Source organism: Dipodomys spectabilis, unplaced genomic scaffold, assembly GCF_019054845.1.
Source record: "Dipodomys spectabilis isolate Male_0828 unplaced genomic scaffold, ASM1905484v1 ptg000089l, whole genome shotgun sequence".
NCBI classification, from domain to species: domain Eukaryota; kingdom Metazoa; phylum Chordata; class Mammalia; order Rodentia; family Heteromyidae; genus Dipodomys; species Dipodomys spectabilis.
The window spans coordinates 14,767,582-14,785,934 of NW_024870766.1; the positions used below are offsets into that span (position 1 = coordinate 14,767,582).

At 37.3% G+C, this 18,353-nt stretch overlaps 1 protein-coding gene across 3 annotated transcripts in view; it reads right to left on the minus strand.

Moving 5' to 3' along the window:
• Positions 1-18,353, minus strand: part of Ptpn12 (protein tyrosine phosphatase non-receptor type 12) — a 65,020-nt gene that overhangs the window by 39,256 nt on the left and 7,411 nt on the right. For 2 of the 3 annotated variants that reach the window (XM_042684668.1, XM_042684666.1), the window contains exon 2: positions 1,716-1,824. In XM_042684668.1, the coding sequence (XP_042540602.1) occupies positions 1,716-1,824 (109 nt within the window). Of the gene's footprint in view, positions 1-1,715; positions 1,825-18,353 lie in introns of those variants that run through there. The other variant, XM_042684667.1, reaches the window with a different exon arrangement.

The window sequence follows — 18,353 nt, forward strand, 5'->3', positions numbered from 1 at the left end:
ACACTCAAAAACATAATAAGGGCTGGGAAGGTGGCTCAGTGGTAGAGCGCTTGCCTTGCATGCACGAGGCCCTGGGTTTGATTCCTCAGCACCACATAAGCAAAAAGAAAAAAGCCTGAAGTGGCACTGTGGCTCAAGTGGTAGAGTGCTAGCCTTGTGCTGAAGAGCTGAGGGACAGCGCCCATGCCCAGAGTTCAAGCCCCACAACCGGACCCAAAAAAACCCAACAACAACAAAAAATCATAATAAGTATTACTGTTATCTCTATGTTACAAACAATAAAATAGCCACAGAAATAGAGTTCAAGTTCTTATAGCTACCAACTGATGAAGTCAGTAGTTGATTGTCTGCAGGCAGAATTCTTCACTATTACAGTATACCTAATGGTTTGTTAATTGTTTTGTTTTTTGTGGGTTTTTTTTTGGTTGGTGGTGGGGCCTGAACTCTGGGCTACCTTGAGCTCTTCAGATCAAGGCCAGCAATCTACCACTTGAGCCACAGCACCACTTCCAGCTTTTTCTGCTTATGTGGTACTGAGGAATCCAACCTAGGGACTCATGCATGCAAGGCAAGCACTCTACCACTGAGCCACCTTCCCAGCTTTACACCTGTTAATTTTGTTAACACTGGCCATCCACACATCCTACAGCCAAGAATAATGTGCGACAAAAATAACAGAACGATGAAGGATTCAATCTAGGCAAAAAACTAGTGAGGAACAGAGGTAAGAAAACAAGACAGAGGCTATGACTGAAAGAGTTATTGGATTTCAACTTGGAACTGGTCATTGGCATCAAAAGTTAATTAAAACGCCGAGAAAAATCAAAACAAACAAACAAAAAGCCAGCACTGAATCTAGCATTACAAAGTCACTGAAAACCATATCCAGGCTGTTTTAGACAGAAGTTTTAATAATGGCAATAGTTAATTAAGGAATTAATGTCATAGAATGTAGGAATTTTAAGATACTTGAAGGGAAAGAGAAAGACAATTGGCAGCTTAACACAGTAGGCACAAAACAAAATTTTCATTTTATAAACGGGGTCACTTATTCAAAGTCACTTTACCAGAAAACTATAATATCTAAAAATATAACTAATATTCTTGAAACATAATATTATCAATCTAAGACATGCTTAGAGGTACATATTTAGACAACTGAGAATAGCAGACATAATGGTGTTTCCCCCCCCCCCCCCCCGGCTTTTTTTTTTTTTTTTCTTTTTGCTTATGTGGTGCTGAGGAATCGAACCCAGGGCCTCATGCATGCAAGGCAAGCGCTCTACCACTGAGCCACCTTCCCAGCCCCCATAATGGTGTTTTGAGTCATTTATGATCCATTTTCATACACAAGTAATCAAGGTTCTTTTGTTAACAGGTAATGGACAAATCAGTGTTCTTACCATTTTATAAAAACAATATTTTATATTGTTTTATTTTTTAACGAAATAATTTCTTTGAACAAAAGTCTACAAAAATATTTCTCTTGGAATTCTGATACTCAAAAATAATCATTAGAGCAACTGTGATGTTTACATAAGACAAACTAAAACAACTATCATAACGAAAAGCAAGAAGCACAATTATAAATTATTATTTTGTAGTGTACCTTGAGAAAAAGATTATAAATCACATTCAGAAAGAATAAAGCTGGTTTGGTTATAAAAATGCTAATTAGTATTCCTATTTGTTCTATCAAAGGTATTTAAACTTACATGGCAGTATGTCCTTATATCTGTTCTTTTTAACATTTTCTTCTTTTTCTCCAGTGGCTGTGGGATAAATCTTTTCTGTTCTATATTTGGTAGACAATCTTCTTAATCGCTTAAAATATAAAAAAAAAAATCAAGTTTAGAAAAACATTGATATTTTCAAAATGTTAATGATTTACAAATAGCTCTTCACTGAATTCTGCTGACCTAATTCCTCAAAACTAATTCTCCTGTTTTTCTAAGCTGTTAATTATCCTTTAATAATTAACCCTAAGGGTCATTTCTTTTTAGCATAAATGCAAACGTAAGAGTAATATTTCTTCCAAATAAGCAGCAAAGGAAAAAACTATAATTAATTTCATATAAAGATACCATTAATAAATGAGTATGCATACTTAACTCTTTCATTTACTCAAGTAACTTGTGTTTTAGTGGAGTAAATACCTGACTTTAAAAATCATGATAAAGAGCACAAGTTTCATTATTCCTTTTCTTAATAAACTATGAACATCCATGATGTGAAAGCTTTCTCCAAGACATAAGCTAATGATTACTTATAAAACACTGTAAAACAAAGTCCTTTCATATTGGATTAGAAATGTCCAACAAAGACCAATTCTGCTTGTTCACTGCATTACAGAAGTGGTTTGTGGGTTAGTGACAAATTCTTACCACATATGGCAGTAGGGATGTTCTTTGGGCTGGAATATTTCTGTGTGTCAGTAATATACTTCCTGCTTTCAGAAGAACTGAAAGTCGGCATTGTGAATTGTTAAAGCCTACTCAAATACACTGCTAAAATTTAATTTCAAAGCCATCTACTTTTCTTCAGGATTAAAAACACTGAAAACATTCTGGCTACTAGTCAATAACTTATAAAAAAAAATCTGATAACTGACTTTATCATCATTTTATTTTTGCTATTTGTGACACTGGTATTTAAACAACTAAGAATTTTATGTTTGTATTTTTAAAAAATTAGACAAAAGCTTATTTACATAGTATTCTTAGCCCTTATTTATTGTATATATGTATGGAAATGTCATACTGTACCAGATTTAAGTACCATATATCAATTAAAAATATTATGAATACACCTTAAAATATTTTCATCAGATAAGACAGTTTGTACAATACATTATGACTTTTGTTTTGTACTTAAAAAAATCAACAGCAAAGGGCTGGGATGTAGCTCAGTGGCAAAGCGCTTCTCTAGCAAGTGCAACGTCCTGGGTTCGATCCCCAATACCAAAAAAGAAAAGACAAAAAAAAAAAAAAAAATCAACAGCAAATGCCAGATGTGATAGTGGCATATGCCTGTAATTCTAGCTACTCAAGAGACTAAGATCTAAGGAATATGGTTCAAATCCAGTCTGGACAAGAAAGTCCATGAGCCCAAAAGCCAGAAGCAAAGCTAGGACTCAAGTAGTAGAATGCTCACCTTGAGCAAAAAAAGGTCAAAGACAGTGCCCCAAGTCCTGAGTTCAAGCCCAGGACCTGTATAATACATAAATTTAAAAAAATCAATAGCAAGGAAATTCTACCAAACTATACTAAAAGTTAATTTTCAAGTAGACAGCTATTCCCTACCAAAAAAAAAAAAAAAATCCCCTCTACACTTCAGCCATCTAAATTAAAATTCCGAATTTTTAGCTTTCCAGTTATATAGACAATGAACACATTTAAAACCTGTCACAACCTCTGTAAGAAGAGATTAGTACATAAAATGGCTCAATAAATATTTACTAATATTACTGAAACTCAGATGTTATTTGCTACCTCAAGTTCATAATATTCACATATTCTGGGTCAATTTTATCTGACTAGAGCTGTTATATAGCTTGTGCATCAAATTTGAGCTGGCTTTGGAATTACCTGGAAGGCTAAACTACTGGGCTCTATCCTGAGAGCTTCTATTCAGGATTTGAGATAAAATATGAGAGTTTTAATTCTTAGCTTAGGTGATGCTGCTGTGACCTAGCCTTGAAAACAACCAGCATAAGGTGTTCAGGTTCTACATTAGAAGTCATTACAAGTACTGACTGACTGACTTGAGGGAATGGATATTTCTCTCTCTCTCCCCTCTCCTCTCTCTCTCTCTCTCTCTCTCTGTGCCAGTTCTGGGGCTTTTACTCATTCCTGGGCATGGTGCCTTGTAAGAATTATGCCTGCCTTTGACCTCACTTTGACCTCAGCTCCACCCAGACCTGAGCTCCTCCTTGCCCTGGAGTTCCCACCATATAGCTGGCCCCTCTCTCTCCGCCCAGACGCACCTGACCTCCCATCCACCTCACTTCCTACCCACCCCTCAGACCCTTCTGCTACCTAGATAGTGGAGGCTGCCATGTGCTCTCTCTCTGGGAGAAATATGGCTACTCTAATAAGCCTTGTAAGAATCTTTCTCCTGTGCCTGCCTGCCTCCGCATGGTCCCCTGAGATGGATATGATGGATCCTTTCATCCCTGAGCTTCTTCTGCTCAAGGCTAGCACTCTACCAAGTGAGCCACAGAGCCACTTCTGGTTTTTTATATAGTATAGTACTAAGGAACCCAGGCCAGGGCTTCATGCATGCAAAGTGAGCAGTCTCCCACCAAGCCACATTCACAGGCCTGATTCTCAACAATTCTGATTCCTTTTACTTGATGTATAGGCTGACAACATCATATACTCTTCAGAAAGTTGCTTAGTGATTTATCATAAGAAATTAAGGAATGAATTAGGGAAGAAAAAGAATGTACTTCAAAAGAAAAATAAGTTGGGGGTAAGGAAAGATCATGGTTAAATAGCAAGAGAAAGCAAAACCAGACTGTGAGAAACCTACTGGCATAAATAAACAAATGAAAAGGGGTATAAGGAACAAAATGGAAAAACAAAACCTGCTCTAAATCACTTTTCCATTTCATGAAACACCAGAATAATACAACTGTATGGACATGGAAACACTTTATATCAGCAGTGGGTAACTGGCAGAACAACAAAATATCATTAATTGATACTTCCCAAGATTTTACCTAAAAAAAAGAAGCCCCATGATATACATCTTTCTACATCTCTGGCTATGTTTTCTTTGCTTTTTAGTGGTCATTATACTCAAATACTTTCAAATATTATCCATTTTTAAGACGCTCTAAGGAAGCTTCAGATTCTCCCCATCCAAAATAATCTTTCCTTTCTAAGTTCTTGTTACTAAAAGAAATTATATCTTATATCTTTACTTCCCTTACTAATATTAACTGTGAACAAAAAAATTACTGAGATGTCTATTTGTCATGCCCTGAGAATACTAAATGCTTTTATACTGAATAAAATCAATCAACCACAGAATGGTCTGGTCTGGTCTGCTAACAACTACATAGTAGCACTGTTTGTACATTTATTTATTTTTTTTTTTGGTCCGGTCGTGGGGCCTGAACTCTGGGCCTGGGCGCTGTCCCTCAGCTCTTCAGCTCAAGGCTAGCGCTCTACCACTTGAGCCACAGCGCCACTTCCGGCTTTTTTCTTTTTGCTTATGTGGTGCTGAGGAATCGAACCCAGGGCCTTGAGCATGCAAGGCAAGAGCTCTACCACTGAGCCACCTTCCCAGCCCCAACATTTATTATTTTGCCTGTAAAAAAGAACTTTGAGGCCGGGTGCCAGTGGCTCACGCCTGTAATCCTAGCTACTCAGGAGGATGAGATCTGAGGATCACGTTTCAAAGCCAGCCCGGGCAGGAAATTCCATGAGACTCTTTTCTCCAATAAAAACTACTAAAAAACCGGAAGTGGTGCTGTGGCTCAAGCGGTAAAGCGCTCGCCTTGAGCTGAAGAGCGCAGGGACAGCGCCCAAGCCCAGAGTTCAAGCCCCATGACCAACAACAACAACAAAAAAAGAACTTTGATAGCACCAAAGTTCACTTAATTAGATAAAACAGAAAATGTCTACATAAAATATTGTTTTAAATTCCTGATCACCGGATCACAGCTTTTGTAAAGCTGTCCTAGAAATTTAGCAGGGGGGAACCCCTCTATTTCTTACCATGCTGTAATGAACTAAGAACCTTATTGGAAAGCACATGGTGTCTAGAATATACGAGAACAGCACTGAACCAAGAATTAATACTTTATTGCTGAGGGTGGTGGCTCATGTCTTAATTCCATCTAATCAGGAGGCATAGATCAGTGTGATACATTTGGAAAAAGTCACGCATGTGTATTCTGTAAGAATAATCATTTCAGTCTCATACTAAAAGAATGTTTTAATGGATCTGTCAATTACCATTTCCTCGGGTTAGTTATGAAATATTTTAAATGCTGCTTGTCTGATTTCCTAGCTTCTTTTTATTTTCTCATTAAAGTGTAATACTTCAGCCTTATAGAATTGCCACTGTCACCACCAGCCACCTTCCATGCCTTAACACAAAAGCTTCACAATTTTGGTCTTGTTGGTAAGTTAATAAAACTCTGGAAGTGTTATTTCCTTTGGAAAGCCTTTCTTAAACATTTCCTCTTTAAACTGCTTCTCAACCCACTGCAGTGAGTCTGTAATACACCATTCTACTATGATTTAGGAAATCTGGCCTGACTCTCCACTATACTACAAACCTGAAAGCAAAGACTGGAGAGAGAGAGAAAGAGAAGGAGGGAGAAGAGAGGGGGGAGAGATGGAAATGGAAAGAGAGGGAGGGAGGGAGAAGGAGCGGGAGAGAGAATGTGTATGGTGGGTGGTGTGTGTGTGCTGGGCTTGCTCAAAGCTAGTGCTCTGTGCGTGTGCGTGCGTGCGTGCGTGCGTGCGTGTGTGTGTGTGTGTGTGTGTGTGTGTGTGTGTGTGCTGGGCTTGCTCAAAGCTAATGCTCTACCACTTGAGTCACAGCTCCATTTCTAATTTTTTGATGGTTAACTGCAGATAAGTCTCATGGACTTTCCAGCCCAAGGTGACTTCCAAGTGCTTAACCTCCTGAATACCTACGGATTACAGGTGTGAGCCATCAGTGCCTGGCCAAGACTAGACTTTTTTTAAACTGGATTTCACAGATCAATATCTAGTGCAAAGCAAGTTGTACTAAAGAATTATTAGGCTTTCTCACATAAAGTCACAGGAATTTCTTTAATACATAGATATTCTTCTCCCTCCTTCCACTCACTGCTTTTGGCTGAGATATTAAATTTGGGGTCTTATACATCCTAGACAAATACTCTACCTATGACTTATATAGCCCTTGCCCTAACATTAGAATTTTTTTTTTTGTAGACAGGGTCTCACTATGCAAGGCCAGTCTGTCCTTAAACTCACCATCCTACACTTGTCTTCTGAGTGTTGGGCTTACAGGCATGCCCTACCATCTTAAGCTTCACATTATGGAGTTCTTGATACAAACAAAAAAATGGATTTAGTATTGTTTTAAAGTTTCAAATTGTTCTCTGTTTAAAACGCAAAGCCAAATGATTTTCACAGGACTTCAAAAATGACAAGCAATGTGACTACCATCTTAAAATACTTGTTTGTTCATCAAAATTTGAATTCTTACTAGAATAGAACAGTTTCATTATCTAAGGACTGAAGCTACTGTAAATGTGTTGTGTGAAGTTTGTTAAATTTCTCCAGAATCAAATAGTTAATTGTCTATTGGGTTGTTCACCATATGCCTCTTGGGCATCTCAGACATATCTAAATAGCATGTCTGTTTAGTAGTTCTTCAAGCCAAAACCCTAGGAGTCACCTTTGATTCCTTTCCTTCTTTCCTCTCCAATCCATCAATAGTCTTTATTACTTAGTTCTACCTCTGAAATATATTTAGTCTCTTCCTACTTGGTGAACAGACTCAACTTAAGAGTGTATTTAGACAGACAAATGTTAATTTGTTGGTAAGATTTTAAATAAAAACACAAAAATAGAAATGAAATGGAATTTAGTACTCAAATTCTGATAATAATATAAAATATAAATTACAGAAGCTTAAAATCTTTGTTACTAGACCACGTATCACTGTCACAAATTCACTACTTACAAAATAGTAAATACGCACCCAGGATTGTACAAATCTTAAATTGTACTGTATACAGTAAAATAACCTAAGAGTCACCTGGCTGTAAAATATTGGTAATACCTAACTCATAGTATCTTACTGCTTTTGTCACTGCTCTAAAAATTTTCAAAGGTAATTATTAAAGATTAATAAATATAGGACATGGCATGTAATTGTTAAATGGATAAATTCATGTGTTTTTATACATGAGCTATTTGTTCTGTATTACAAAAATCATTTAACTTAATAATTTGAATTGACCGTACCACATATTTTACATTACAGGAAGGCAAAATACCTCCCCACCAAAATATAATCAGCACATAGTAAAATCAGATTATAATTTTCCATTCAAATTACATCTATTTATACATTATATTATCTCTACCTGCCTTTTTTTTTTTGCCAGTACTGGGGCTTCAACTCAGGGGCGCCAGGTTCCTTTTTCACTTACAGCTGGTAGAATGTTCTACTGCTAGAGCCACTCTCCACTACTTCCTATTTATTCATTCATTCATTTATTTATTTATTTATATTTTACATTTCATTGTTACAATGGGTCATCCTGTAACCTTATTTCAGCATTTTCTTATTTCCCTTCTCCTCCCTAAATTAGAAAAATGTATATACAAGATGCAGGGCATAGGAATCAAATACAGTGAAAACAGGTTATACCATGGGGGAAGAACATACAAAAGAAACAAAAAATCACATGGTACATTATAAGTACATTAAAAACAACAGCAAGAAAGAAAAAAAAACCACTTTTGTCTCTATCGTGAGGTTTATTTCACTCAGCATCATCTTATATGGTCATATGGACATAGCTTTTGACCTTTTCTGCTTGTCCTAGACATATACTAGTTATTACGAATAAGGGAAACCATGGGACCTATGTTTCTTTGGGCTTGGCTTACTTCACTTTAATATGATTTTTTCCCAGTCTTTTCATTTCCTAACAAATGGGGCAGTGTCATTCTTTCTGATGGAGGCATAGAATTCCATTATACACATACATACACATACAGAAACACACACACACACACACTTTCTTGATCCATTGATCTACTGAGGGGCATCTGGGTTGGTACCATATCTTAACTATGGTAAATAATGCTGTGATAAACATAGCTGTGCTGGTAGCTTTACTATAGCCTCGTTTGTGATCGTTTGGGTAAATGCTGAGGACACTTTTAACAACTGACTTCATTATCTACAATATCACTAAAGCATTCAATTTTTCTACTATCAGAGAAAAATATGCAAAATAAAGAAGTCAGACAGTACATACATACATTCACTCATACAACTCACCAAATTACACAGTGATCCAGTATATAATCACACTCTATGGTTTATCATAGCTAATGCATACAAAGTGAAAAGCTTAAAGATGTTTAAAGCAAGTCCAGTAAAAATCTAAGCACTAGTTTCAAGAGTCCTCTGCCAACAGAATCACACAAGACCCCTTAAATTCATGCAAAAACAAGTTGTGATTTGTGAAATGTTTTCTACCAAGGAAATTTGTCAGAGATAGTGTCCAGGGCTTTTACTGGACACTAATCATATAATTAGTTTCTATCTAACATATTACTAAAATTCTAAGCTTCTAGAAAGAAAGCAGGTATCTAAACCTTATTGTTTATAAAACTGAGGAACAGTAGCCTGGTGCTGGTAATTCACACCTGTAACCCTAGCTACTCAGGAAGCTGAGATCTGAGGATCACCATTCAAAGCCAGTCCAGCTAGCAAAGTCCATGACACTCTTATCTCATCTCCAATTAACCACCAGAAAACCAGAAAGGTGCTGTGGCTCCAAGTGGGAGAGTGCTAGCTTTGAGCAAAAGATATCAGGGACAGCACCCAGGCCCTGAGTTCAACCTCCATGAAGGACCAGGAAAAAAAAAAAATTGAGGAACAGTGAGCCACTCTTCTCAGGGGAACCCAGGTTCCTAGAAATCATCCAAGCAGATCTTCCCATACCTAGTAGTGTCAGGCCTGTTGTTTAATCCTTTTTTTCTACAAATCTCTTTTTAGTTTAGCAATCAAACTAAAAATCAAACTGCCTTTCAAGAAGGTATTTCAAAAAGACATACGGCTGTATCACAAAAATTGTTGGTATTAACACAGTAATATACTATTTTACACTCCTACTTAATTTTCTTAATTGGTGAAACTCAGAGCCACTTAAGTTATGCCATTAGCCTTCTTTTTCTCTTTGTTTTCAGAAAGGATCTCACTTTTTGATTATGCTGACCTCTCACCTAGATCCTGTTGCCTTCCTAGTAGCTGGGAATACAAGTGTAATCCAATGTATCCATCTACCTAAGCAAATTATTTTTAAGATTTCAAGAAATGGACATGTTGAGTCAAAGAGCACATATATCAATATGATTAGAAGTGGCCAAGATACCTTCCTAAAGAGGCCTTCCAAAGGGAGGCCTTCACAAGTTTGCCTTCAACACTAGTTTTTCTATGTCCATAAGGAACATCTGCTAGTCTCTTCCTAGAAAATTTTGTCTAGTTATCAACTTTTGAATTTTACCAAATCAGGAAGGCCCTCCAGAAAAAGTATTAACACTTCTCTAATTATTGGACGAGGATATTTTTCTCCTGCTTTCTTGTTCTGTTCATTTTCATGCCATACGTCCATGCTTCTTTTTGTCCTTTTTTTGGAGGGGATTGATCTTGAGACATGGTCTCACTGGTAGCTCAGGCTGATCTTGAACTTATCCTACCTACTGCCTCAACCTCCCAAATTACAGGTTACTACTGTCCATTGTTTCTAGTGGAGTCTTCTTTTTAATTGATACACCAAAATTATTCATGTGTGCTGGTAATAGTTATATATGTTGAAATATTTTATCTAGCTATATTATTCATCATTGCCTCACTTTTGTATGGATTCAAGCCTAATTTTTATTATCATAACATTTATGCTTTAGTATAAATCATGAGAAAGTACTCTAATTCAGTTTGGCTTTGCCCTAAATGTTTGAGTCTTTTTATACTGGCACAATATCTCCACATAATCAAGTATCTATTATATTAAAAAAATTTAAGAGATACACGTTATGGATTGTGTTCCCTCCAAAATTCAAGTATCACCAATATAACAGTTGTGTGTGTGTATATGTTCTTGTCCTATGGCTTGAACCTGAGGTTTGGTCACTGTTGCTGAACCTTTTTGCTCAAGACTAGTACCCTACAACTTTAGCCACAGTTCCACTTCTGGCCTTTGGTAATTAACTGGAGATAAGAGTCTCTCAGACTTTTCTACATGAGCTTGCTTTGAACCATGATTCTCAGCTCTCAGCCTCCTAAGTAGCTAAGACTATATTTCTAAGCCACCATTGCCAAGTCAACAAAAGTTTTAAGGGATGGGGCCTTTATAAAGTGACTAGGCCATGCAGTCTCTTAAGGCCCTTTTAGAAAATGCTTTTTGGCATTAAGCTACCTTTATTAGTTTGCCCTTCTCTACCTTTTCTCCATGGGGATGCACCAGACCAAAGCAGTATCTTCACCTTCCAGCCTCCAAAACTTAGAAACAATTCTTCTCCTTTGGTCTAAACCATTAACAGCAAAAATAAATGAAGACAACGCTGTCTTTCTTCAATATTCTCATGTTTTAAAATGGAATGAAAAAAATTTACAATTCAGCACCATTCTTTATTACAAGGAGATGAACTGGACAAGGTGGCATTACTTTAGCATCACTTTAAGTGGGAATTCTTAGTTCTTATCTAATTTTTAATTGGATAAGGCCACTGATGTGACTCAATGTTTTGTCACCTTAATTTTTATAATGAGCTGATTTATCATTTACTCAAAAACTTAATTATTGTAACCCATTCTCTGTTGTTTTAATGCTTATTAACTTGCAAATAGCCCCACTGTATCAGTTACTTCCAAAAACTTTTTTTTATTCTTGTCTAGCTAACGCTTTCATTAAATGTTCATCATTCTCCTATCTACTTAATTGTTCAAAGGGCTCCCTCCCTTCTTCTTTTCATCAAGATTTTGTCTTCAAATAGTTATAACAAAGGAGTTTTAAGGTAACATGTGGACTTACATGCACAATTCATCTTGGTTGGTCACCCCTTTTCCATTATTCTCCCACAATGATCTCGTCCCCATCCTACTGTTTCCTAGTTTCTTCTTCATATATGTATAGTAAGTTTTATGACTTAATTCACCAAATATTCATCTTTTCCATTTCTCTGCAAAGCCTTCCCTTTAGTTTGACCTCCCTTCTCAACCAAGACATGTTTCAGCTTCCTGATATTCCTTTTAGCTGTTAATTCTTCAAAAGAATGACACTATGAAATCTTACTCCTGCATATAGCATACTTTACTCAGTTTGAACACACACACTCGTATATATGCACATATGGTCCCATATGTGTTTACATATTTATATTTTAGACCTAAGTATCCAACTATCATTGTGTTAGGGTCTAAACTAGTCTTGTTTTTGGCAACTATATGCATTTCCTTTTTTTTTTTTTTTTTGGTCCTGGGACTTGAACTCTGGACCTGAATGCTGTCCCTGAGCTCTTTAGCTCAAGGAAAGCACTCTACCACTTGAGCCACACTTCCAGTTTTTGGTGGTTAACTGGAGTTAAGAGTCTCACGGATTTTCCTGGCCGGGCTGGCTTTGAACCACTATCCTCAGATCTCAGCCTCTTGAGTAGCTAGGATTACAGGCGTGAACCACTAGCATCCAGCCAACACAAAAGTAGGCTAGGTTTTCTTTTTGGTCCAACTTTTTGGTCTACATCATTTGGTTTGAAAACTGAACCCATTTATAAAGTGTTAAAAATTGAAAGGTTAGTTGCCTGAATTATTCTATTGGATTATTTGCTGTTTTATCTTTTTTTGGGGGTCCGGTCATAGGGCCTGAACTCTGGGCCTGGGTGCTGTCCCTCAGCTCTTCAGCCCGCTCAAGGCTAGCACTCTACCTCTTGAGCCACAGCGCCACTTCCGGCTTTTTTTTTTTTTTTGCGTATGTGGTGCTAAGGAATCCAACCCAGGGCCTCATGCATGCATACCACTGAGCCACTTTCCCAGCCCCTATTTGCTGTATTTTCATTGGATGGGGTATTACCACTGGTATGGGGTATATCTCAGCTTTAATAACTTTTTCAATTCAGAACCAATAAAAAAAAATTTACATTCTAGTAAGATACTACTGGTAGCTTTATTTACACAACCAATCACACAATGTTCAGGGATTGAGTTTTTGCATAGGACTACTGGAGTCAGAATGAAAGTATTTGTAATAGGGAGCATGAAGATGGTAAGAGGAGGAATAAGATGAATAAGTGAAGGTACTTAATATGTTCAGGGACATAGTTCACAGTTGTGAGGAGCTATGTTAGGAGCTGGACAGGATAAAATATATAGTATTAGGATAAAGTAAAGGGAAAATAGGGTGGGGTAATAAGTGAGAACAATTTTTTAAAAAAAGGAGAAAGAAAAAACCCATAGAGATCAAGCAAATAAATCAAACGTCCCAAGACCTCAGTCTGTGGCCAGCTAAGTTTGATCTTCAAAATCCACTCTTCTTTAAAAGTCCTTTCTTACAAAGCCCTGCTTCAATAGTATGCAATTTTTCTCTTTTCAGAATCCTTATTGCATTAAATAATAATGGGAAAGCATTTAATGACAACTGTACATTTAAAAATAGCCAACTTGATGTTATATACATTTTACTACACGAAAAAGAAAGATTGCCAAGTATCTTCCTTACACAAAGTATCTTCCTAGCATTTTTCCCCAGGCATTATGTTCCGTTATGTATTAGTGTAAACAACTTTATTTTCTCATCTCTATTACAAATCTGTTTGAGAGACCACATAACCACTGTCCATGCCATTCAAATGGATTGAATTCACAACCAAACAAAATCTTTTGAAATGAAGCAAGCTTTGGAATAATTCTATATAATTGTTAGATTCCAGTTCATCATCTAATAAATCTGGAAACTGCCATTAAGGCCTAGCAAATAAAAAGCAAACAGTATGTTAACAGATCATCTCAGATCTATAAAAGCAAGATCTCAGGATAAACCAGTCTCCAAAACTAGATACTGAACAGAGAATCACCACAGCACAAACCATATGAACAACAGGTTAAAATCTTGGGGAGGGAGAGCTGATAGTGGGAGAATGTAGCACACTTTTTACATTCCACTTAATGTTCTTAATCCTGTTCCTTTCTAATTAACATCTAAACTACACCATTTCCTTAATGTATGTTACTACTATTCTAATATTACAAAGTATTCCTGGAAACTGAAAGTCTAAAACACTTACTCAGGTTAGCCTAAACCAAGTAAAATTGTTTCAATTCACATTTGGAGAAAAATATTTGGGGGGGGGGGGGGGTTTACAAGGATTTTAGTGTAACAAGATTAAAGTACCGAGAAATGGAGAAGAGATGTCAGATGAATGAAAAGCTGCATCTGAACATATGTGAATAGAAAGACTGAAGAGGAAGGTCAAAAACAAAACAAAGAAGGATTTCCCCTAAATGTTTATTTGTATCAATTCCTTATACAAGAGATTTCATGGGGGCTGGGAAGGTGGCTCAGTGGTAGAGCGCTTGCCTTGAATGCATGAGGCCCTGATTCCCCAGCACCACATAAGCAAAAAGAAAAAAATCCGGAAGTCGTGCTGTGGCTCAAGTGGTAGAGTGCTAGCTTTGAGCTGAAGAGCTGAGGGACAGCGCCCAGGCCCAGAGTTCAGGCCCCACGACAGGACCCAAAAAAAACCAAAAAACAAAAAACAAGAGATTTCATGGGCTGGGAAGGTGGCTCAGTGGTAGAGCACTTGCCTTGCATGCCTGAAGCCCTGGGTTCGATTCCTTAGCACCACATAAGCAAAAGAAAAAAGAAAAAAGCCAGAAGTGGCGCTGTGGCTCAAGTGGTAGAGCGCTAGCCTTGAGCTGAAGAGCTGAGGGACAGCGCCCAGGCCCAGAGTTCAGGCCCCACGACCGAACCCCCCCCCCCAAAAAAAGAGAGATTTCATTCTGACATGTTCATACATGCATATGATGCACTTTAATTAGATTCACTCTCCTGCCCTTTTTGAGGTTTAAATCTTGACTATTTTCCAGTAAAGCAATATGGTATCTTGAATTACCATTTAAGAACCTTGCATATGTATTATCTTGGTTTTCTAATAAGGTATTATAGCCTCAAATTCTCTGGACAACCTGCTCATAATCATCTAAATTAATCTCTGACTCCGAAGTGTGTCATTTCTTAGTAAAGAGATTCTGAGATTTGGGGGGACCCTTGAAATCTAAGCACTAACAAACAGAATATATAATTTGAAAAGGTTCACAGATCGCCCTTAAAGGCAGTCTGCTGCCCCCAGGAAATTTTCTTGCTGCTTCTCACAAGTCTGTTCATAATACTTCCTGCCAAGTTTTCAATTGCCATTCTAAACACAGTGTCTAAAACATGATGAACATTCATAAACCTCAATAAACGTCCTTTGTAGATAGATGGTAGACATCATCGATGACAGGCTTCCTTCAAAGACCTATCTGAATAGTTACTCATATGCTAACTAACAGCTAAAATGGCTTTTCTCCCACTTTGGTGCTTGATTCAGGTCCCAGGTGCGGTTCCTAAACTTTCTTCCTCAAGGCTAACACTCTTCCGCCTGAGCTCCAATTATCCCTTTTAAATGGTTTACTAGAGATAAAGTCTAACAGACCTTCCTGCCCAGGCTGGCTTTGAACTACAATCCTCAGATTACTGCTAGGATTACACAGCGTGAGCCACTGGTACCTGGTTCAATTGTTACTATAAAGGTGATGTACAAAGGGGTTACAGTTACATAAGTCAGGAAAGGAGTCCATTTCTTTTTGGACAATGTCATCCCTTCCCTTGCATTCTCCCAGTTTTTCCCTCCTGTGCTCACCCAGAAGTTGTACAGCCCATTTTCTTTCTTTTTCTTTTTTGTTGGTCATACGGCTTGAACTCTGGGCTTGGGCGTTGTCCCTCAGCTCTACTGCTTGAGCCAGAGTCACTTCTAATTTTCTGGTGGTTTATGGGGGATAAGAGTCTCACAGACTTTCCTGCCCGGGCTGGCTTTGAACTGCGATCCTCAGATCTCAGCCTCCTGAGTAACTAGGATTACAGGCCTGAGCCACCCGTGCCCGGTGCTGTTAGTTCATTTTCAACACTGTATCTGGGTACTACTATTACATTTGTTCATCCTTTGTTCCTTCATTTCATGCAGCTTTGTTAATGCAGGTTATACCTGAAAAGGTTACCAGAGGATGTAGATCTCAAAGCCTCTGAGAATCCATGGCCCATATTCCACATTCTAGGGAAACTTTTCAGAAAACAACCACAACCAGTCACAGAAACAATATTTTACTAATTCAAACAAGGGTGTGATTCGGTGTAATTTCAAGAAGATAATTGTTCCTGCTTGAATCTGAAAACTTTTAACTAGTACAGGAATATAAAATGCTGGTAGAATTAAGCTTCTCTTTGGAGGAGACTAATGATATTGAATAACTGTATATCACTTTGATTTCACTGTTTTTAACTCAAACTTAATGAAAGGCTTTTTTCCCCATATGGTAAGAAAAGCCAAAATTTACGATGGGTAACATGCAATTAAGATAAACTTATCCCAGAAAGTGAGAATTATATATTTTGTATTTTATGTGAATATAGTGAAATCATAAATACTTAAATTTCTGATGGTCTAAGGACTAGCCTGCCAAATAAATGGAAAGCCTCTAAGAAGGGAAAAAGTATGCCCAATAGTACAAACACAGCTGAACAAGATTTCATTCATTTAGTGTATAAACTCAAGGACAAGAAATAACTATTTCAAAAAGGAAAAGAGGAAGCCAGGAGCTGGTAGTTCACATCTACAATCTTAGATACTTGAGAGGCTGAGAACAGGAGGATCACAATTTGAGACCAATCAGGGCAGAAAGTTTACCAGGTTACCTTCTGAGAAAGGTTCTTGCTTTCTATATATTGCACTTGATGTAATGGCAGGGGCTTGTCATCCTAAGCAATGTGGGAGGCTGAAAATGGAAGGACTACAGCTTCAGGCCAAACCAGGAGGAATAATCTACAAGATTCCATGACAATGAGAGCAGCTGTCATTCCAACAACAATGCAAAGCCAGTAACAGGCAGATCAGGGTCCCAATAAGTGGTTGTATAAAAAGTAAGACCCTGGGCTGGGAAGGTGGCTCAGTGGTAGAGTGCTTGCCTTGCAATGCATGAGGCCCTGGCTTCAATTCCTCAACACCACATAAGCAGAAAAAGCTGGAGTGGTGCTATGGCTCAAGTGGTGGTGCACTCACCTTGAGCTGAAGAGCTCAGGGACACGACCAACAAAAAAAAAAAAGTAAGATCCTATCTTTAAAAGTAACCAGAAAAACATCAGGCCTATGTATGGCTCAGCAGTAGAATGCTTTCTTAACAGGCATAGCCCTGAAATTCAAATCCTAGTACTCCCTTTATCTTAACCTTTCAACTAGAGGTAGATTTGTAAAATTGGGGGCAGATACAAGGGGAAACCAAGAAATCCAATTTGGGAAGAGACACAGACATATAGTTGAAGAAAGTAAAGCTTGAACTCAATACTTAAGAGTTGACTTAGGCATTTAAAAATTTCCAGTATTTAAGTAGCAAAAGGAGTCATGAGAATTTTTTAACTTATATATGAAACCTTACAACTACATAGCAAGACAGATACTGAGCACACATCTAATTTCACTGGTATGGTTTTTGTTAGCTTACAGATACCAACACTCAAAAGTAGCATTTTAGGAAACCTGAGCATGGTATGTGGAATGGACTAAATGAGACAAGAAACTAGAAGCAAAAAGAGAACAGTTATTTCTTGTAAACCCACCTTTCAAACACAAATTTTACCATTTAGGAGATAACAGCATAATAATGGATTTGAGTAATTAAATCCAAACTAGAAGTTTAAATACTAGACATTTAATAGAAATCAATACTCTAAGATAAGGTATTCAAAGTATATGATTTATGAGTTAATACTCCATAGATGTTACTTTAAGTAGAACCTGAATAGCTATACACACTAAGCAGTGCACAAACAGTAGAGAACTATTGCTCAAATGTAAAGGAAATTGCAAATACTAAAATCCTATTTATTTAAAAGGTTTGAATTCAGGCTAGCTCTTTTAGTAGGTACTGAAAATATTACTGCAGTTGTGTAAGCACGTCTGTGTGTAGGAGCAGGGACAAATAGTTTTTATACTGGCTGAGAAGACAAGCTCTTAGACCACTTGAAGAATTCAGCTGATGACTAATTCTTTCTGTTTTACAGCATTAAGTTTGCCTATAATCTTTGCCCAAGCAATGGACATCAATGTATAGTAAATGCCAGGTACTATATTAAGTAGCAGAGATAATTAAATCCCAGTCTCTCAGACTTACAGACTTTTAATCTGAGGAAGACAGAAATTCAAATGTTTATGAATTTAACCAACTGAATGCTAAAAAACATCTATGTTTAATATGTGAACAAAAAATATCTAGCTTTTTTTTGTCCTTTCAAAACCTTTTACCAAAGTAAATGCCAAATGATGAAGAAAAAAAAGGTAACAAAATATTAAAAAACA